Source organism: Aricia agestis, chromosome 7, assembly GCF_905147365.1.
Source record: "Aricia agestis chromosome 7, ilAriAges1.1, whole genome shotgun sequence".
NCBI classification, from domain to species: Eukaryota; Metazoa; Arthropoda; class Insecta; order Lepidoptera; family Lycaenidae; genus Aricia; species Aricia agestis.
This window is the reverse complement of record NC_056412.1, coordinates 15,523,569-15,546,399: the sequence shown is the minus strand read 5'-3', so window position 1 is coordinate 15,546,399 and position 22,831 is coordinate 15,523,569. Positions and strand designations below refer to the sequence as shown.

General features: G+C 39.4%; 1 protein-coding gene across 2 annotated transcripts; it reads right to left on the bottom strand.

Annotated features, from left to right (window-relative positions):
* Positions 1-809: 809 nt before the first annotated feature.
* On the bottom strand, positions 810-17,833 carry LOC121728611 (hypodermin-A-like). 2 transcript variants are annotated; one of them, XM_042116790.1, is made up of 5 exons: positions 17,617-17,833; positions 14,526-14,673; positions 2,442-2,694; positions 1,439-1,594; positions 810-1,019 (listed from the first exon to the last, which is right to left on the bottom strand). In XM_042116790.1, the coding sequence occupies exons 1-5, from the start codon at positions 17,825-17,827 to the stop codon at positions 837-839; spliced, it is 951 nt and encodes a 316-aa protein (XP_041972724.1). In that variant the 5' UTR covers positions 17,828-17,833; the 3' UTR covers positions 810-836. The 2 variants fall into 2 exon arrangements, with proteins under 2 accessions (XP_041972724.1, XP_041972725.1); XM_042116791.1 differs by lacking the exon at positions 1,439-1,594.
* Between the last annotated feature and the right edge of the window lie 4,998 nt (positions 17,834-22,831).

Sequence of the window (22,831 nt, the reverse complement as noted above, 5' to 3'; positions counted from 1 at the left end):
ATGATACTTCGCGTGCCATATCGCGCCTCAAACGACGAGCAATGCTCGTCTTTCGAAAGTCTGTTCTTTAGTCTGGTTCGGAATTGGACGTCAATCGGAATTTTAAAAATGCCTAAATGCCTAATTGTGCCGTACTGAGTTGTAGAAATTCGAATAAAAACCTTGGCCTAGTATCTAGATAACAGACACTTTTCTTATTATCGGTACGTCACAGTAGGTAGGAAAAAAGTGGCACGCTCGTTTTCATACAAATGGAGGGATATGCAGTATCTATCTTGATCTGTGTTTGTGGTTTACACTCAGCCTCCTTCACACTTGCCGCGTCGGGCATCGGCAGCGGCATGCCGAGTGGCAGCGCAAGTGACTATCTCACGCTGCTCATTTACCTTCCCACTTCGACTGAATGTAAACAGCTCAAAAACTGTCTATTTTATAGATTAAGATGTAACTGCTGATTTTATTTTATATGCAATACCCCGGATAGCATAGATTTTTTTTTAAATTGAATGTTCCCATTGTACAAACCGTACCTACTTGGAACTCTACAAACCGTACAACATTTCCATGGAACCATACATAATTAATAATTATGTTTTTCGAGATAAAAATTACCGTATGTTTTTCCGTGACAAACTATCTCCGTTAGCTGAACCGATGTTGATTATAGGTACGTAACCTATCATCAACATCGGTTCAGCGGTTTAAGCGTGAAGAGGTAACAGACAGACAAACTTTCGCATATATACGGATATTGATTATTGACACTGGCTATTCCTTATGGGAGGTCATTTTTAAAAAAGAAGATATGGATAATTATGCCGTCATCGACGTCCAACCTAACGGACATCCGTCGCTATAACGTCACTCTTGTTAGCGACCTTGGAGAACACCCAGTCGTGTATGACGGGGTTGGACACCCGCGTGTAGACACCGGGGAAGTTGCCCCGGGCGCAGCCGAGACCCCATGACACAATACCGATTAGGACACCGTTACTGACGATGGGACCGCCGCTGTCACCCTGGAATATAAAGGTTTTTGGTCAGAGAGGAGTTTCACGTAATATCTACATACTTTTACTTAAAAATAGGTTCAATTTCATAGACAAGAATATTACCAGGTCTAGAAGATCACCTCACTCAAACACATTCACCCAGAATATAAATACAATACAAGAGTAGGTAATTTTATGCTGTTTATCATGTTGGCCTATTCGCCGAAATTGGCTGACCATGGCATCAAGTTTTTATAAATTTTCATTACCTGGAATCCGTAACATACACTTTTAGGTGATTGACCTTATAAGGAAAAGTCTAGAATACCTTCCAAGACCTATCATGGTAGCTGCTGATACACGAGGCAGGCTTAGCATGTATGGCCGAAATAAAATTTTCTACTAAAGTTCAGATAGTGTCCTCAATTTAGGATAGTCAATACTACCTGGCAGGCATCAGGCGAGGGTTGGGAGAACGATCCAGCACAAAACATGGATGCGGGGTCGATGGGGTTTCGGTCCAGCCCCGAAACGCGACATAGCTTCATAGCGATTGTCCGCATGATCGAGGATTGCAGGAAGCTCGCGCTCGGGCCACCTTCCTGCATATAGGGTAATGGATGTAGCGAACCAAACAGAAAAAAACAATGCTGTATTCATCTCCCTCTAAAGTAGTTTTAGATGTGTATGATTATTGCTTTAGTACAGGGGTCACTAAATGGCGGACCGCCGTCCGCATCCGGACCGCCGACCGATTTTGTGCGGACCAAGCATGTTCGAAGATGATCTTCGTTCATCTTAGGACTTCAACATCTCCAGGATTTAATGTCAATATCGTTAACTTGCACCAATATTTCACTCCAAACTTCAGATAGATAATTGGCTACAAAAATGGTTACTTTTCTCATTGATATCTAAATAAATACCTACGTTACCTAATATTACCTTTCCGTAATTACCTTCGTTTAATTTTTTTATTATAAAATGTATGGACCGCGAAGGTCATTTCATGTTTTAAAACGGACCCCGAGCGAAACTAATTGGTGACCCCTGCTTTAGTAGATTTCAGCCTGACCAAGCATTATGATAGCTCCCTGCTCGGCCGAGAGATCTTTATTGGGGCCACCATAATATGCCCAGGACACGCTGTTGTCTAATGATCCTTGGTCTATCAATTTAGATACGTTGCTATCTAATAGAAATAGATATCTACGTCTGATGTCTTCTAAAACGTTAGACCTCATTAATTCTAATCAGTCTCTACAAGTTAGAACAGGAAGACAATTCTATTTGGCCTTGCGCGGTTAAACTTGTCTAAACAAAGCTTGCTATAGGATCTTGTTTTCCGTTGACTTAGCTTTTATAAATTCGCATTAACGTGTTTTTCCTCTTTACAAGCTGGCGTAACAATATTAAGGGCCTACTTAACCCAATCTTTCTAACACTTACCCTCAGCTTACCCCAGCCGGACACAATCGCCGGCATATCAGCGAGCAGCCTCGAGCCCCGTTCCACCACTCGTATGGGCATGATCCTCGAACAGAACCTCAGTCGCGTATGCAGCCGCAAAAGCCCGACGTCATAGCGTTTAGTGGGCCTCACGTAGCGAGGATGGATGTGGCGCTCCTTCACATCATACATCTCTCCCCCGTGGGTCCTCCAGGACGAGCCCAGGCGCACCGTCAGGTCTCTCGCATTGGGCCTGTTTGGGATGATTCAGATTTTTATAGAACAGAGCTTCTAGCGAAGACTTTCCTTTATCGCTTTTTTATATTATATAGAGAATCGCCTATCATAATGTATGAAATTGACATTAGACGGTAAACGTCAACTTCATATTATCGAACGCTTATGTCAATTCCATACATTTTGATCGGCGTTTCTATAAATAAGCGATAAAGAAGACGTCGTGGCTAAAGGACTGACTGCCTTCAAAAATCTAATATATTCCGGCAGAATATAATTATTACGAAACTGAGCAATCATCAAAAATAAAAAATATGAAACTCAGTCTCGCCCATATACTTGCAAAAATATTAATATGTGAATATATTTTATGTAGGTTAAAATTACGTAATAAAGACCCATATATCACACTCGCGCTAAAATATTTATTCTGATCTTATAAAGAAAAGATAAAGTTATAGTTGCAAGGTCACAATATGAATAGAATTCTCTTGGGTAATATTAATTATTCCATGGACTTCATGGTACATTAGATAGACAATAATGCAATTAAGACAATGATTATTTTAATTCAAAATTTATTAAAAACCTACTTTCAACGAATAGTACATTTTCTTCATTATAATATTTTGTGAAAAATATTATTTGAATTAGGTTGAAGTTTTAAAATATTAATTTAGATGATCTAATTTTTCAATGGTGGGATTGGGCCCGGGGAAACAGTTTTTAAGTAACCTCACCGTCACCACCCTTGAGCTACATCACTCCCTTAATTCACCCGAGAGAGATCGTATGCAAATTGTGCCTTTGATGACAAGTAAAAAAGTTTCACGTTCCAATTTCTATTTCCAATAATGTCAAGGCCAAACTCGAATTTTCAGAATAACATAACAGAAGCTAATAAAAAGACGGGTTTTTTTATGAACAATCAAACAAAATTGATAAGTTGTGTATGATTCGGATGCGTACAATCGTAAAGAAACCATAAAGGGGGGAACATGTGGCCTTAATATCCTAAAGATGTCCTATTGGGAACATAACATCGTTTTCCAAGTAGGAGACTATAAATTTCTTTAGAGGCGTCGTAAACGATCCCAGGTCGATATGGAGAAAGAAACATGGAAGTAGCGTACAGAGCTAAACAGTAAATTACGTATCCATACTAATATTGTAAATGTGCAAAAGTGCGTCTGTCTGTCTGTCCCATTTTATTGAAATTTGATTTGGAGATACTTTGTGTCTCGGGAAAGGACATAATAATATGATAAATTATAATTCTTCATATCTCAGTAAAATTCACTGTTCCCACGTGATAAACAAAATTTGGCGCAACAATTATATTTGTAGTGACCTCAGTCACTTATTCTATTATTGTAGCAAAGTTTATTTTATTTTGTCAAAATTTATAGTTCCTAAATTTACATTTAAATAAGTTTTAGAAGTAGGTTTTTACAAATTTTATCAAAATTGTATTTACAACATTAGATTATACATTTTACAAAAGTTATATTTACAAAAATAGTTTTTACATATTTACAAAAGTTGATTTTATATTTACACTTTTTTATACAACTATACTTTATTAATTTAACGACTGATAACATCTAGTCATTTATCTATATTGTATTCTATAACTACTATTAAACCTAAACTTAGTTACAACAAAATTATAGCTTATTTACAACTAGTATTATAAATTAAATAACTGCCTACATAAACTAGAATAAGAATTGTAAAGTAGAATTCTAAGTTAAATAAATAATAACGGGCAGCGAACAAATTAGGCAAGTCGGCAATTACTCGCAATGTATGTTGCAGTGTACAGAAATTCGCACACTAGCTGTAACATTCCGTGGCGCGCGCGCGCGGAACCGGTTCGGCCGGGCGGCCGGCCCTCGCAGTGATGCCATGTCTACCAACTTTTCGGTAGATCTACCAATTTTCACTTCAATCTACCTATCTACCACCCGATACCTAAAATCTACCTATTTTTGACATTTCACCACATTGAAATAATTAAATGTTGCGTGAGTCATGCGACGATACGTCATACGTCCAGACTCAAGACCATAAACAAAAAAACAAAAGACAGCAACTGCTGGCCGTTCGCGCCATATCGTATAGTCCTTTTCACGAAAAGAGTCCCCCGGATTTTTGATGAACTAAAATGACATGGCAGTCTACGTAATGAGTGGGAAAGAGATAGAAAGCCTATTTGTATGACAAGCGCAGCCGCTCCCAGGGGACTTTTTTCGTAAAATGGACTTTCGCGCCCATTATCATCTGTCATTGTCAATAATAAACTTTGTTGGTTTGTTGCGGTATTAATGGTAAATCTGCTCCTATATTAGGTTCTTGACTTGTTGTGTTGTTAAAACTAAATAACGGTGCTGATTGCTGTATTTTCGGTGTTGCGTACATTTATTTGTACAATGGATGCTGACAGCAGCGAAAGCGAAGTACAGAGTTCCAGGTTAGGAACTCCGCCACGAAAAGCTAGAAAAAGGCACTATGAACAAAAGTATTCCAAATTATGGGAGAAAGACAAGGAATTTGCTAGTTGGCTTCAAGAAAGTACCAAGGGAGAAGAATATTTTTATTGTAAATCATGTAGGTGTGATCTTAAGTGTGCTGGTGGAAGATTTATTCTAAATAAACATGCAAATAGTTTAAAGCATGTAGCATGTGTAAAAGGTGACCTATTCGGTGGATTTATGCTCAGTTTAATATAGAATAATAAAAATTTTGCTAATAATATTACTAAAAATTTATCATTGATTGCCTATGATTGTGCATGTTTTATCTATTTTTTAAATATTATACTTATAAAAGATTAATCTTTTAAAAAAGTAACTGCTTATTTTCAGGTTTGGCAAGTCAACTATCAATCACCCAGTTTGGGCAAACTCACTCAAAAAAGTCATTAGAGGATAAAATCAAATTTGGAGAAATAAGAATGGCTTGTTTTTTGGCAAAAAATAATTTGCCTTTTAACATTGCTGGTTAGTATGCTTGTGACTTGGTCTACAAATTCATTATTTAATAAATGTAGACTATGTTTTGTTGTATTTGATTCACAAAAAATAATTTTAAGACATTAAATACTATAGGTATTCAAATAATATTATTTTTCAGGTGACTTAAAGAAACTTATTGTAAATGTTTGCTCAGATTGTGAAATAGCCAAAGAAATTACATTCGAAAAAACTAAGGCACAAGCCATTGTCACCAATGTTACAGGAATATTATCTCACACCAAATTAGTTCAAACTTTACAAACTGAAAAATTTTCTTTGATTGTTGATGAAAGCACAGACAAATCAACAACAAAACATTTGGCACTCATTACCAGAACAGCAGTAGATTTCAATGTAGAAGACCAGTTTTTATGTTTAATACCAGTTATAGACGGTACTGCCACAGCATTACACAATGCATGCAAAGAATATTTTGATAAAGAAAATATTCCTTACAGAGAGAACATGATTGGGTTTGCAGCAGATGGTGCAAATACTATGTTTGGTTCACACCATTCATTGTCCACTCTATTTGCAAATGAGATCCCTCATTTATTTATGATGAAGTGCATTTGCCACTCATTTCATTTATGTGCTTCTTACGCCTGCAAAACTCTTCCGAGAGGTGTAGAGGATTTTGCAAGAGATGTATACAGTTATATCCAAAATAGCCCAAAACGTCTGGGTGACTATCAACAATTCCAGTCTTTTCTGGATATAAAACCCCACAAACTTCTACATCCTGCTCAAACAAGATGGCTGTCTCTACTTCCTGTGGTCAAACGGCTTTTAGAACAGCTTCCAGCTTTAAAGTTATACTTCCAAAATGCTGTTTTGAATGACAGACTACTTGCAGCTCAGTCCATCCATGTGAAGTCCATGGATCCTTCAACAGAGTTATATTTGAACTTTTTGGATTATGTGTTGCCCTATTTCCATGATATTAATAAAGAAATGCAATCAGAAAGTCCTAAACTTTATTTGATATATGAACGGATTTTTACAATATACAAAACTATCTTGGAATGTTTTATTAAACCAGAATTACTGCAGCTGACTGAAAGTGAAAAACACAGTAGCAAGGATCTTAACTTGGATTTAGAGAACAAAATTTTGAATTTAGAATATGAAAATAAGCATAACCATGTACCAATTGAAGAAATATATCTTGATGGCAATGTTATTTCCCTGTTATTAAATCAAGACTTTGTGGCTAGAATTAATGAAATGGAAATAGTACAGTTTAAAGAAAAATGCATTCTATTTTATATGGAGAGTATAAAACAAATAAAACAGCGTTTTTGTTTTAATGAAAAGCAAAGATTAAAATGTCTCAAATTTATGAACCCTAAGCATATCATTGAAAAACATGCAGTCACAACTATTGCTCATGCAGGGGTTCAGTTTCCAGGCAAGTTAAACAATGAATGATTGATGTTGTTTACCCTAGAATACTTTTTTTATTTACATTACATTTTTATTTTCAGGACTATGCCCAGAAAATATTACCGAATTGGACCGAGAGTGGAGATTATTACGAAACATGCCATTTAATTTCACAGAAAAAAATGTGGATCCTACACCTGAAGAATTTTGGAAGCATGTTTCATCCATTAAAAAAGGAGACCAGTCTCCAATGTTTCCCTTGCTATGCGAACTCATCAGAAAATTACTCGCACTTCCACATAGTAGCGCCAATGTAGAGAGATTGTTTTCTGCAATTAATAATATGAAAACCTGCCAGAGAAACCGAATTTGCACGGAGACTCTAGAGGGATTGTTGCGTACTAAAAGATTCATAGCAACGGACGGGCAGCCTAGCGCTGAACATTTAAAATTGTTCAATAAAAATATGTATAATTTTGAAAAATAAACATTTAAAGAACAGTTTATGCATTTTTTTCCTAAAAAATCTTTTAAATTGAGGTGGTAGATCTACCAATTTTGCATTTTAAATTCTACCAACTTCTACCAACTTTTGGCGCATGATCTACTAATTTTCTAAAATTCGGGTTGGCAACACTGGGCCCTCGCCCGCCCGCCGGCCGGGCGCTCGCGCAGTAGTCTGATCGATGCTTTTACGCCGGACGCATGACTATCGCCGATTTGCTCCTTGCCCGCTTCGCGCTAAATACGTATTTTATTTTCGCCTATTCTCTCTCGCTTGGCTGTGTAGCTCCTTCTAGTAATAGAAAAAGGTGGACTGTACCTTTCCCTTCTTCATTGGTGACCATCCGAAGAACACGATGTCGCAGTCGGGTAGCGATAACGAGAACAAAGGCGAGCCATTACAGTTAAATCGCGTTGGTGTGCGGGTACCGCCTTTCTACCCTTCAAAACCGAAGCTGTGGTTTGCGTCGTTGGAGAGCCAATTTGCTCTGGCTGGAGTTTCATCAGACGCTACGAAGTATCACTACGCCGTGTCACACCTCGAACCTCAGTACGTGGAGATCGTGGAGGACATCGTCGAGGGGCCAGCTTTACCTAACAAGTACGAGTTGTTGAAATCGGAGCTCGTGAAGAGGTTGTCTGCGTCACGTGAGAAGCAGGTCCAGCAGTTGCTGCACCACGAAGAGTTAGGGGACCGGAAGCCATCGCAGTTTCTTCGGCGGTTACGTGGCTTAGCTGGTTCGGAAGTACCTGATGACCTTCTCAGGACCCTTTGGGCCAGCCGTTTACCCAGCAGCGTGCAGCCGATAATCGCATCACAGGCCAAGATGAAGTTGGACGAGGTTGCCGAGCTTGCTGACCAGGTTCTGGATGCAGTATCCCCTAGCGTGCAGGTAGCAGCAGTTTCACCAGCCACCAGTGGATCTAGTGAGATTGCGATGTTGACGCGGCAAGTAGAAGCGCTAGCACAAAAAGTTGAGCGTATGTCGCGGTCACACTCTAGAACCGGACATTCTTCAAAACGTCCGGGTCGTTCATCTTCGACGAGACGGTCGCAGTCGAGCTACAGACGACATCCGATGTGCTGGTTCCACTTCAAGTTCGCGGACAAGGCAAACAGGTGCGTGAAACCCTGTGACTATTCGGGAAATGCGGCAGGCAGTCGGTAATGGCGGCCGACGACTGCCCAAGTGCCGGTCGCCTGTTTGTAACGGATAAGCAGACTAAGCTACAATTTTTAGTGGACACTGGTAGCGATTTGTGTGTTTTTCCCCGTAAATTTTTAAAAGAATGTCGTGCCAAAACAAATTTTGAATTGTGTGCCGCTAACGGTTCAGTTATTAACACTTATGGTACTTACCACATTGTTTTAAATTTAGGGCTACGTCGTGACTTCCCTTGGAATTTTATCGTGGCCGATGTCACGAGGGCTATAATAGGCGTGGATTTCTTATCACACTACAACCTAATAGTAGATGTCCGAAATCAACGTCTCATAGACGGTAAGACTACGCTTGTTACGGCGGCTTCACTCGCATCTCGTAACGATAGCATTTCTTCCGTGAAGGTGGTATCTGGTAACTCTGTGTATCATGACATTCTTGCTCAATACCCAGAAATTACACGTCCACCCGGGATACATCGCACAACACACCACAACACCATTCACCACATCCGCACAACACCTGGGCCACCGGTTTCTTGCACACCACGCAGGCTTGCACCCGATAAACTTAAGATAGCAAAGTCTGAGTTTGAGTCGATGTTGCAGAGTGGTACCTGTCGACCTTCGGAATCAGCATGGGCTTCACCCCTTCACCTCGCGCCCAAGAAGGACAATGGGTGGCGTCCTTGTGGGGACTACCGCATGCTGAATGCCCGAACTATTCCCGACAGATACCCCATAAAACACATTCACGACTTTGCTCATTGTTTATCGGGCTGTACGGTCTTCTCCACCATCGACCTGGTTAAGGCTTATAACCAGATCCCCGTTCATCCCAACGATATCGCGAAAACCGCGATCACGACGCCGTTCGGACTTTACGAATTTCCATTTATGACATTTGGACTTCGTAACGCCGGACAGACGTTTCAGCGGTTTGTTGATGAGATGCTACGGGGTCTGGATTTTACATATGCCTACCTGGATGACTTCTTGGTCTTTTCCAGAGACGAGGAGACCCACAAAGACCATTTACGGCAGCTGTTCGAGAGGCTAAGGCAGTATGGTATGGTCGTCAACACGGCCAAGTGCGTTTTTGGTGTCTCGCAGGTAACTTTCTTGGGCTACCAAATTTCTAAGAGTGGTACAAAACCCATGCCAACGAAGGTCGAAGCCATCAAAAACTTCCCCATTCCGAAGACGGTAAGAGAACTCCGTAGGTTTCTTGGAATGGTGAACTTTTATCGCAGGTTCATCCCAGGCGCTGCTAAACAACAAGCTGCATTGAACGAGCTGCTCACAGGATCGGTGAAGGGTTCGCACCCGGTCAACATTAGTGGTAAGTCACTTGAGGCCTTTGAAGCCTGCAAAGGAGGTCTGTGTCAGGCCGCCTTGCTGGCTCATCCCGATTGTGAGGCGAAGTTAGCGCTTGTCACCGACGCATCGGACAGGGCCATTGGTTCGGTGTTACAGCAAAGGAGTGGTGACGGTGAGTTCTGGGAGCCTCTGGCATTTTTCTCTCGTGGGTTGAGTCCTTCTCAACGAAAGTACTCACCCTACGATCGAGAACTACTTGCTATCTACGAGAGCATTAAATATTTCAGGCACATGCTCGAGGCCCGGGACTTCACAGTCTACACCGATCACAAGCCTCTGACCTTCGCGTTTCACAATCGGAAGGAAAACTGCTCGCCAAGACAGTTCCGTCATTTGGATCTGATCGCGCAGTTTACCACCGATATTCGCCACATATCTGGTAAAGACAATGTGGTAGCTGACACTCTTTCGCGAGTTGAGGAGATTGCCCAGCCGATTGATCTTGAACAGCTGGCCGCTGCTCAACTGTCCGATCCAGAGCTGAAACAACTCGCGGAAGGCACGACGTCGCTACGCATCGAAAAAATCCAATTTCAAGGTGCGAAGACGGAACTGTTTTGCGACGTCAGTACGGGCGTCAGGAGGCCTTATGTACCCAGGGTGCTGCGCAAAAGGGTGTTCGAAAGTCTGCATAGTCTTAGTCACCCTGGTGCCAGTGCTACTGTTAAGCTAGTTTCTGAGCGATACGTATGGCCCGGAGTTAGACGGGACTGTAGGAACTGGACACGGGCATGCTTAGCATGTCAGAAGTCCAAGATTACTCGCCATACCAGCGCTCCACTTGGCAACTTCCACCTTCCTTCGTCCCGTTTCAAATTTGTTCATATCGACCTGATAGGTCCTTTGCCTCCATCCCAGGGCTTCAGATATTGCCTCACCGCAATCGACCGTTTCACGCGTTGGCCTGAGGCAATACCAATAGAAGAGATGACGGCTGAAGCCGTAGCGAGAGCCCTCGTAAGTGGATGGATCTCAAGGTTTGGTTGTCCTGCTGACATCGTGACAGATCGTGGCAGGCAGTTTGAGTCGGCGCTGTTTCGAAATCTTTCTCGAACCGCTGGATTCACACACCACCGAACCACTTCGTATCACCCAGCTAGTAATGGTCTCGTGGAAAGATTTCATAGACAGCTAAAAGCTGCCATAGTCTGTCACGGTGACAGCAACTGGGTCGAGTCACTTCCTCTTGTGTTGCTTGGCGTTCGCAGCTCATTTAAGGAAGACCTGCAGACCACTTCAGCTGAACTGGTGTATGGCGAACCTTTGCGTCTACCTGGTGAATTTTTCGATTCAGAGCCTGACTGTCCTCTAGACTTGACTGAGTTCACGTCAAGACTACGAGGCATAGTCCAGAGCCTGAAGCCTTCACCTGGGTCTCGTCACCACGGGAAACGTCCGACATTCGTTTTCAAGGAGTTAGCCACTTGCACTCACGTATTCTTGCGTGATTGTACTGTTGGTGGCGCCTTAAAACCCGCTTATTCTGGACCTCACGAGGTTCTGCAACGTGACGACAAAGTTTTCACTATACTGGTAAATGGCAAGAAAGTCACGGTATCGATAGACCGGGTCAAACCGGCCTACATACTTAGTGACCCAGACACCACGCCACACACACATACACCACAAACACAACAGCCCAAAAGTCAGAAAAATACACACGTGACACTACCGGAGAATCAGAGTCCACCGGATCGCGAAAGAGTTGCCTATAGAACGAGATCCGGACGTACAGTTAGATTTCCCGATTATTATCGCCCTTGACGGTCTCAAGGGGGGGCTGGTGTAGTGACCTCAGTCACTTATTCTATTATTGTAGCAAAGTTTATTTTATTTTGTCAAAATTTATAGTTCCTAAATTTACATTTAAATAAGTTTTAGAAGTAGGTTTTTACAAATTTTATCAAAATTGTATTTACAACATTAGATTATACATTTTACAAAAGTTATATTTACAAAAATAGTTTTTACATATTTACAAAAGTTGATTTTATATTTACACTTTTTTATACAACTATACTTTATTAATTTAACGACTGATAACATCTAGTCATTTATCTATATTGTATTCTATAACTACTATTAAACCTAAACTTAGTTACAACAAAATTATAGCTTATTTACAACTAGTATTATAAATTAAATAACTGCCTACATAAACTAGAATAAGAATTGTAAAGTAGAATTCTAAGTTAAATAAATAATAACGGGCAGCGAACAAATTAGGCAAGTCGGCAATTACTCGCAATGTATGTTGCAGTGTACAGAAATTCGCACACTAGCTGTAACATTCCGTGGCGCGCGCGCGCGGAACCGGTTCGGCCGGGCGGCCGGCCCTCGCCCGCCCGCCGGCCGGGCGCTCGCGCAGTAGTCTGATCGATGCTTTTACGCCGGACGCATGACTATCGCCGATTTGCTCCTTGCCCGCTTCGCGCTAAATACGTATTTTATTTTCGCCTATTCTCTCTCGCTTGGCTGTGTAGCTCCTTCTAGTAATAGAAAAAGGTGGACTGTACCTTTCCCTTCTTCATATTTTATTAAGATGTTTTTATGTTTGTCTTTTTCTAAGATCCTGGACTCCATTGTCAAAATGAGGAAATGTATATTGGAGTCCAATTTGTCAATGTTGGGGCCCAGCCCGCACCCATGTTGATGCGTTCTTGCAGATAAAGTGTATCTTGTAAAGCGCGTTAGACGTTTGTCATCTGAACATACCCTAAGGGTGTCGCGACTCGTACCCAAATTGGGACGGTAGTATCCGAATGTACCGAAATGGGTGTACCCGATAGAGGCGATTGCTGTTTTGCATCGGAAAAAATACAATTCACCCCTCGGGTATAAATTGAAATTGTGGAAGGCTGCAATTCACGGGCCGCCGTAAAATCGAGCAGGGATCCATAACCTTTGTACGGCTTCAAATTAGTTTACCGTATGGAAAATTTCAGATGGAATATTATATTAATGTGGTATATTGTTAAAGGTCAAAATTATTCAATTAAGCTACTTTCGTTATGAGGCCTATCCATGTTGACCGTTCATGAATTAACACAGACGTATATGCAGATTACGATTTTATATAATACTATCTGTTTCCCGCGACTTCGTCCGCGTCAGCAAAATGACGATAATAAAAAAGATAAAAAAAACCCTTGGTCCATTTATAAAAAAAGTGAAATAATCCTCCTCCTTTTCGGAAGTCGGTTAAAAGGAGCCTAAGTTATTCCTTACTACATCAGCTATGTGCCTAAAAAAGTCCCATCAAAATCGCTCCAGCCATTTCAGAGATTAGCCGGAACAAACAGACAGACAGACTAATAAAGATAGACAATTGTAAAAAATGTTGTTTTGGTGTCTGTACCCTATATACATTCATATGCATTTAGTAAAAAACGGTTCTTTCAATATTACAAACAGACCCTCCAATTTTATTAATATGTATAGATTATCATGGTCTTACATAAAGAGAGGCTTTTTAATGTTACAAACTAATGTTACAAAATGTCGTCGAATTGCTTGTTGACTTTCTTAACTGTAAATAAATAAATTGATAAACATTACTTAAAAACAAAGAAAACTGATTATAATAATATATAAGTTATACAAATCATACGTAAAACGTAGCAAAGAGTTTCATAAATCCTAGTAGGTTCATCACAGTCACTGAAAAGCAGCCATTGAAAAACGCAAAAAAATCCGTAAGTGATTAAAAAATATAAATTGTATTAGCCAGACCACCATTTTAAAATTTTACCGCAAGAAAATATTTACTATACAATCTATTAAATTAAGTTAAATTGGATACGTTTTAGATAAATATATAAAAAATAATAATAAATACAAAAGGTTGTGTATCCCAGGCGTGTCCGCTTGAGTTTATACAATGGGAACAATTGGGAGGGCGTATTGTTCTCCATTAGGCCACGACAGAATCACATTTGGGCATATTTCTTTATTGAATACGAATATATAAAACTGTTTCTGATTTCTGAAGTTTATTGCGCGTATAAACTTTCTTGGGTATATTATTTTCGAGTTTGTGACATAAATGATATTGTAAATGCGAAAGTGTGTCTGTCTGTCTGTTTCTATGAATGTTACCTCTTTTCGCTTAAAAGGTCGCACAATATTATAATATCATAACAAATTAAGGTGCAGTACGGAGTTGCTGGCGTCACTTAGTGTAAAGTAATTTATTTGAAAGTGTTTCATGTGTCTATTTTATTACGTTTTTCTCAAAATAGAATTGATAAAAAAACCCGCATGGCACTATGACACTAGCCTTAACAATACTTTGAGTAGCCATTCAGTACTAAGACTAACAGACACTTACAGTGGAATCAAAGACAGTTGGTGTGCCATTTTGAACCTTAGTCCTTATCGCAAGCAGCAAAAACATACCTGAGCAAGCAATGAGCAGCAGTGAGCATCCAAGTATCAGTGAGGACACTCGCTCCGCAGATTGGGTAGTTCTTCTCTCGCAACGACGCCTGCCACGGCACATACAGGATCGACGTGTTGTAGCCCGATACGATGCGTCGCGTCGACCCTAATTGATACACTTGAGTAGGTAATCTGATGAAGGTAGAGTGAGTGTTACACTTGAGTAAGTAATCTGATGGAGGTAGAGTGAGTGTTACACTCAAGTAAGTAATCTGATGGAGGTAGAGTGAGTGTTACACTTTCGTTAGTGATGTGGCAGAAGTAGAGTGAGTGTTAGGGTGAAGCCAAACGAGCGTAATTTGGATGCTGTTAAGCATTGGTGTGTCATCCCACATCGGACTAGTTTTGAATAATCGGTGTTTTAAGTTTTTTTGGAATAATCTTTATTTTCTGCTTATTTTAAGCAAAAAAATGTTATTGTGCGGTATCTTTTTTTTTGTTGAAATGCGTAGATTATGATTATGAAAAAACATTTTAATTTTACATTCAGTTTTAAGAGAAAACGTATATAAATGGTTAATGCAATATTGCTATAGGGCTTATTACATTGCATTCATGTCCTTTGTGCTATTTCACATAAATGCAAAATACTGATTTGTTCTTTCAATACTTTAAGTGCTTTAATTTTAACAAAATGTTATAAAATTACCTTGTCTCGCCCAAACCGCTGAACCGATTCTTCTGAAATTTGGTATGGCGATACTTTGAGTCGCGGGAAAGGACATTTTTTAATAAAAACATTTTATCAAAAAAATGTACGGTTTCCAGGCATTAAATAAAAATGATTTCAGCTTATACCGCTACCGGCTACGTGTATTTCGATGATATTTGGTATACAGATACGTTATGTCTCGAGAAAGGACATAGGATACTTCACATCCGGGAAAAAGGTACGGTACCCGTATGATAAACAAAAATGATTTACGCCTTAACCACTGAACCGATTTTGATGAAAATTGGTGTGCGCATACTTTGACTCTCGTGAAAGGACATAAGATAATTAGTGTCTTGAAAAATGGAGGGTTACCGCGTTATAAAATTTCCTATTTTGCGCCTAAGCTACTGAACAGATTTTGATGAAACTTGGTATGGAGATACTTTGAGTCCCGGAAAAGGCCATAGGATCCTTTTTGTCTCGGAAAAATGTACGGTTGCCAGGCGTTAAATAAAATGATTTCTGCTTATACCGCTACACGGATTTTGATGATATTTGGTATGCAGATACGTTATGTATCGGAAAAGGACAGAGAGTTCCCGCTTCTTCTTCCCTTCCCGCGCTTCCCGCAGAGTGCTCTTATGTATCGCGCACACATTTGGGCACTATAAAATTACTCCTGCGTAATTACTGGCCTGGTTTCATTGAAACCAGAGTGCTCTTGTGTATTGCGCATACACTTGGGCACTATAAAAATTACTCCTGCGTAACTGGCCTAGTTTAATTAAAACCAGAGCGCACACACTTGGGCACTATAAAATTACTCCTGCGTAACTGGCCTGGTTTCATTGAAACCAGAGTGCTCTTGTGATTGCGCACACACTTGGGCACTATAAAATTACTCCTGCGTAACTGGCTTGGTTTCATTGAGTGCTCTTGTGTATTGCGCACACACTTGGGCACTATGATATTACTCCTGCGTAACTGGCCTGGTTTTATTGAAACCGGCCACCGCCCCGAAATCGGTGTGGGAGTTTTTATATTTATTATAATTACCAGCATTGGACATTGGGCATAATTATTGAAATACTCGTTAGTCTAATTAAATTAGGTTAGGAGGGTAGGGATGGGAAGGGAATAGGGGAGGGTAGGGGATTGGGCCTCCGGTAAACTCACTCACTCGGCAAAATACAGCGCTAGCGCTGTTTCACGCCGGTTTTCTGTGAGAACGTGGTATTTTTCCGGTCGAGCCGGCCCATTCGTGCCGAAGCATGGCTCTCCCACGTATAAATTATTTCTACATTAACTAAATTTAATCAAAATCGGTTCAGCAGCTTAAACGCAAATTAATAAAGTTTATTGCGTGAAAACCGAACACTTTCCATGATAAAAAATGTTATCCTATGCCCTTCTCCAAAACCTTACGTAATATCTACATGTACTCATATAAATATCTTTTCATACAAATCATGACTCACAAAATTACGCTCGTGTGAATCAAACAGGACTTTTGTATGAAACTGAATGCAGCAGAATTTCTGCCAGCCGAAATTCTGCGACTCACAACTCACAAATTACGCTCGTTTGACTTCACCTTTACACGTCTTGAGTGAGTAATTTTAGTAGATGAGGAAGGGATAGTGCTACACTTGAGTACCTAAGTGGCTCTAGCAGATAAAGTAGAGAAAGTGTTACACTTGAGTAAGTGATCTAGTTGGTGAGTTAGTGTAAGTGTTACACTTGATTGAGTGATATAGTTGGTGAGGTAGAATTAATAACACTTGAGTAAGTTATCTAGCAGATGAGTGTAAGTGTTAAACCTGTAAGATGAGGTAAAGTAATAATAGTAACTCCCACACCGATTTCGGTGACGGTGGCCGGTTTCATTGAAACCAGACCAGTTATGCAGGAGTAATTTTATAGTGCCCAAGTGTGTGTACAGTACACAAGAGCACTCTCTTTACTTTCATAACCCTGTGGGACGGAGACTGACACGACTAGCAAGAGATCAGGCGCAGGGCCGACTGTTTACATGCCTATCCAACTCATGAATCAGACAATCAGGTGATTAGCCTGCATTGTCCTAATCAAACTTGGAAATAACAATATGTTTCCAACGCAGGAATCGAACCCACGACCTCCGAATCAAGAGCCACGCTCTGAACCACTGGACCACGGAGGCGCTTAAGGTGAAATGAAGCGAAAAAAGTGAATTAATTACGTATTAACTCTCAACTTATTATTTGTTGCCACTAAAGTCTACTTTCGGCCGTCTAATTTAAAATTATTCACATGTTTCTTTTCTATTTTTCATTCTTTTATTTATGAAATACTGACATAACTCCGATTGGCGCAGTAAAATATATTCAACGTAATCCACAACGAAAGTCCTACCTGTAAGATTCTTCAGCAGTATATCATACAGATTTCTGTATCGCTGTTGTATCTGAGTATCATTGAGAAAGTTAAGTATATCATTTTTGTTTGTTTCTGCTTCGTTGGCCAACTCCGTGTAATCCACCTCGGGTTTTGCAGAAACTAGCACACATACACACAGCACGACAGCACACAGCATTACTACTGATAAAATTAATTGCTTTTGCATCGAGAGTACTCATTTCAACGAACGAATGGTTTGGCAAAGCTGATATGTAATTGCTTACGTCATCAAAGAAATATTCTTTGAATGGTGTAGGCCGCGTATAACTTTAAGATTGCTCAGAGAAACTGTGGGGATCCATCAATGATATCACAATATCTACTAATACGGTGTTTAATATTTAGTTTTTTCGTAATTGACGGAATATGAGGGAGCAGTAAACAGAGGACTTTTTTGGCCTAAATTTTGGATTCGTTTTACTTTTAGAATGGTTATACCTCCTTAGGGTTGATTCAGACAGCAACGCGACGCGTAGATGCATTTCTAAATTTATATGGATTTGACAGATTTGCAAGACGTCTCACGCAATTGAAATGTGTCAAATCCATACAAATGTATGCCGCGCCGCACCTCGCCTTGCCTCGTCGCGTTGCAGTCTGAATTGACCCTAAGGATTGATTCAGACCGCACGCGACGCGTAGATCATTTCTAAATTTGTATGGATTTGACAGATTTCAATTGCGTCAGACGTCTTGCGAATCTGTCAAATCCATACTAATTTAGAAATGCATCTACGCGTCGCGTTGCGGTCTGAATCAACCCTTAGTGATACAAATTATGAAACCTACTATAACTGTTTAATAATAATCTGTTAGCAAAGACACAAAAGTACGATTTGTATGCAAAATAAAATCAGGCGCTACACTTTCGTTCTAATACCCGCTTGACCAGCGGCAAGAAACTTCAGTGTAGTCATAAGTTTCAAAATAGTCTTTTACTTTGAGTGTGAAGTTTCCCCTAGGGCCCACTTCGGAACTACCGGGTCCAATTAACAAGTTAAAGGTTCAGTGTTTGCGGACACTAAAAGGATTTGTTTGAGTTTAGTTTTTTTGGGAATTTTATCATGTTTTGAGATCGCCTTAGGGAATAGGAAAAACTTGCTGAAATATTCCGTATTGTTGCTTCCGTGGTCTATTGGTTTAGAGTGTAGCTCTAACTCGAGGTCGGGTTCGATTCTCGAGTTCCAAAAATATTTTATAGATTTGCTATGAATGCACCATCGAGAAAATTGAGCTGACGGACCTACGTCATTTGGTCGGCTTATGTCAACTCAATGTAAGCTCGGATGGGTTTGACGTAACGCCATGTTCTGCCATCTGCCTAGGAATCAACTTCCCTGATAGTACATAGATAAATCCAGGCATCGGATACGCCTCTAATTAGATGAAACCAATCACCGTCACCGAAATCAGTGTAAATACGTGGGAGAGCCATGCTTTGGCACGAATGGGCGGGCTCGACCGGAGAAATACCACGTTCTCACAGAAAACCGGCGTGAAACAGCGCTTGCGCTGTGTTTCGCCGAGTGAGTGAGTTTACCGGAGGCCCAATCCCCCTACCCTATTCCCTTTGCTATCCTCCCCTATTCCCTTCCTTTCCCATCCCTACCCTCCCCTATTACCCTATTCCCTCTTAAAAGGCCGGCAACGCACCTGCAGCTCTTCTGATGCTGCGAGTGTTCATGGGCGATGGAAGTTGCTTTCCATCAGGTGACCCGTTTGCTTGTTTGCCTCCTTATTTAATAAAAAAAATATTAGATGCAGCAAAAAATATATTTTCATTTTTTCATAATTAAAAACATAATGGAGTATCACTCATGAAAATCATTTACTATTAACACGAAAATTAGTATAGTCTTAACATTTTGTTATTCGTTTCCTTTTAAAGTTTCTCAATTCAAGTTTTTAACATAGTAGGTAAATAATTCATAACACTTGAAGAGTACCTAGCTGATATTGCAAACTGTTGCATCCATTGCGTTATTCCTTTGTATGCAAATATGCGTGTTCGGAGTCACGACTACTTGTATATCTGAGCACTAATACCTACGACTAATACCTATTATAAATAGTTTACGGTGCTTAAATTTGCAGAATTGTAAATACTGTATAGTGTATAGGGGAGAGGGGGGCTAGATTAAACAGGGGTAAGTATTAACAAGTCTATAACTACTAAATTAAATGACAATACGGAAAGATTTAGAATTCATTATTAAGATTTAGAATAAGAATTCATCCCTCCAACCTATGTTACGAAAATATAATATATATAATATCTATGGACGCTTCACACCACGTCAGTCTGGCCCCGTGCTAAGTACCTAAAGGACTTGTGTTACAGGTACCAGACAGCGGAAATATATTTAATACTTTTATACTATACATATATTTAAGATTTTTATTATATCATACACATATTTAATACACATCCAGACCCGGGAACATTGAAAACTTTTTGTTCCGTCGGCGGGATTCGAACCCGCGACCCCCGGCTTGAGCTACCAACGCGCTCACCACTGAGCCACAGAGGTCGTCAAATATGTTATACAAGGTCATCCTTATTAATATAATTATATAATTATAAATTATATTATATCAATTATTATATAATTTATAATTATATTATAATTGATATAATGTCATGTTTGCGTGATGCAAAATTGAGAATAATATCCAATTTAGAATTACATTTAAGTGTAGATATTATGCCTAGTAAAACATAGCGTTAAACGTTAATTATAATACATAAATTAAAATTAATGAATTACTACTAAGTACCGGATTAAGGAGATTGAGAGCACGAGCATAATTGTGAAATCTTTAATTATTGATTGACAATTAAATAACCTTTAATTTCAACCAAAACAAGGTTTGGTAAAGACGGCACTAGACCAACAATATTAAATTTTGCCTATCATACAATATTCTAATTTTTCTGTGCGTGCGTGCGCGTATTCTCTGACAAATCTTTCTACTATGTTTCTGTATAATATATAGAGACAGACGAATCTATAATTATTATATGGATCAGCGACATAATACTATGTATTTAATATTTAGGTATAGATCTACAGTGATTTCTAAATTAAGTATAAGTATGGCTTCTACCCTATGGATGCATGACCTAATGAGCGTTTAGCCCTTCTTTATCAAGTTTTTTCTTTAACTAAATTTCAAAATTGTTCAAAAATATTTATTTCTTTCCACTTACAGCTCAAAAGCAGACAACAGAATTGCTTCTCTGAGAAATTTAATTTTACAGATATAATTGGCTCTGTCTAACTCGTTTGACGATTTCTATCTTTTCTGTCAATTCCAATACAAACACAATTTCCACAAGTTAATACAATTGAAGTTTGATTGTTGGTTTGTAACATAATTAAAATGTTACAATGAGTTTGATTTGATTTTCATAACGCTGGGCACGGACATAAAGCTGGGCATTTCGAGCTATAAATGAGGGTTTTTGATATTATATATGCCACCAAGTGCCGCTAGATAGCTTTAGGGTCTATTGTGTCAAAAATGCAATTTATCGTGACACATGCCAGCTATATCGTAACACATGACACTAAATCGTGACATATGACAGCAGTTTGGCACCTGGTGACAAATAGAATGCTTATCAAAAACCTTCATTTTCAATTCACATAACTTATTGTTGCCACGGAGTTGTAATGACGGCCAATGGAATATACGTGGGAGAGCCATGATTCGGCACGAATGGGCTGGCTCGACCGGAGAAATACCACGTTCTCACAGAAAACCGGCGTGAAACAGCGCTTGCGCTGTGTTTTGCCGAGTGAGTGAGTTTACCGGAGGCCCAATCCCCTACCCTATTCTTTTCCCTACCCTCCCCTATTCCCTTCCCTTCCCATCCCTACCCTTCCCTATTACCCTATTCCCTCTTAAAAGGCCGGCAACGCACCTGCAGCTCTTCTGATGCCCCCTTATTTCATTAAAAAAAATGGAGCAGACAGGAGGTAGAGTGTGTGTCGTGGACGGCAATAGGCTGATGATGATGATGATGATGTTACTATTGTTAATCTAGTTATCGTTTACATTTTTAATTTATTTCGTCTAAATTAAGTGGTTATGAAATAATTATAATTTAAATGTAGAACAGAAAGTAATAAATTATTGTTGCTACCACTGCTCTACAGTAGAGTCAGTTTTTAATCATCATCAATCGTCAATATTGATTCAAAATTTGTTCTAAATGCACCCTCATTAGTAATTCTATAAGTATACTCTTTGTGGCATATCAATTGATAAATTCTTAATATTGATATATTTTGTCAGAGGAAACCCGTCTTAAAGATGGGACACAGAACAGAACTGTGAAAGTCAATTCATATGGCATTTTCAACCATTTTTATTACGAATATGGGCTATACATAATCCCGATGCCGCCATATATTCAATACTGCAGCTGTTGTAATGTTAGAGCATCATACATTATATACAGTAGACCATATTCCTACTAGACCGCCAACTCACACTCTCACATTCATCGCTTTGATAACAATTTTTCGTAGCATGGCACGGCACGGTAATACCAAAGTCTATAAAGGTTTTATAGTTTTCTAGTGTGGTACGAGTAATACTGTGGACTGGTCGTTTTTGTAGGCCTTTGTAGTTCACGGCTTGCCATTGCCGTGGTAGTAAAGGCGCCTGCACTCTGCATAAAATTTAGTTTATTTTACTTTTCCGTTTTACTAAAAAAGGGGACATGCCATGCCAGGCTACGGCAAATTAAATTGCGACCATAGCATGATTTCAAATAACTTGAAGCAGTTGTTTATTTTAATAATAAGGCACGCACAAAAATGTGCTAAGACTTAATCGATATCACGGACGTGGCTGAGTTACTGTACTATCTGACACTTATACTGTGACTGTGTTAACACTTGCATCGGATGACGACACACAAACAAAAAAATCCGTTTGGAAAACGTTTACATTGTTGATTATCATAATGATACGCTTGAATTAGTAAATAATTGGGGCAAATCAAATCATGCATACAATATTACCTTTGAAATTTGAAAACGTATATTTTCATCAAATACTCACATAGTTCTCTGATAGAATAGAGATTATTATTATCATGGCATTTTTAACTGGAACATTCCATTTATTGTTTTTAATTAACAGCTAACAAAAAAAA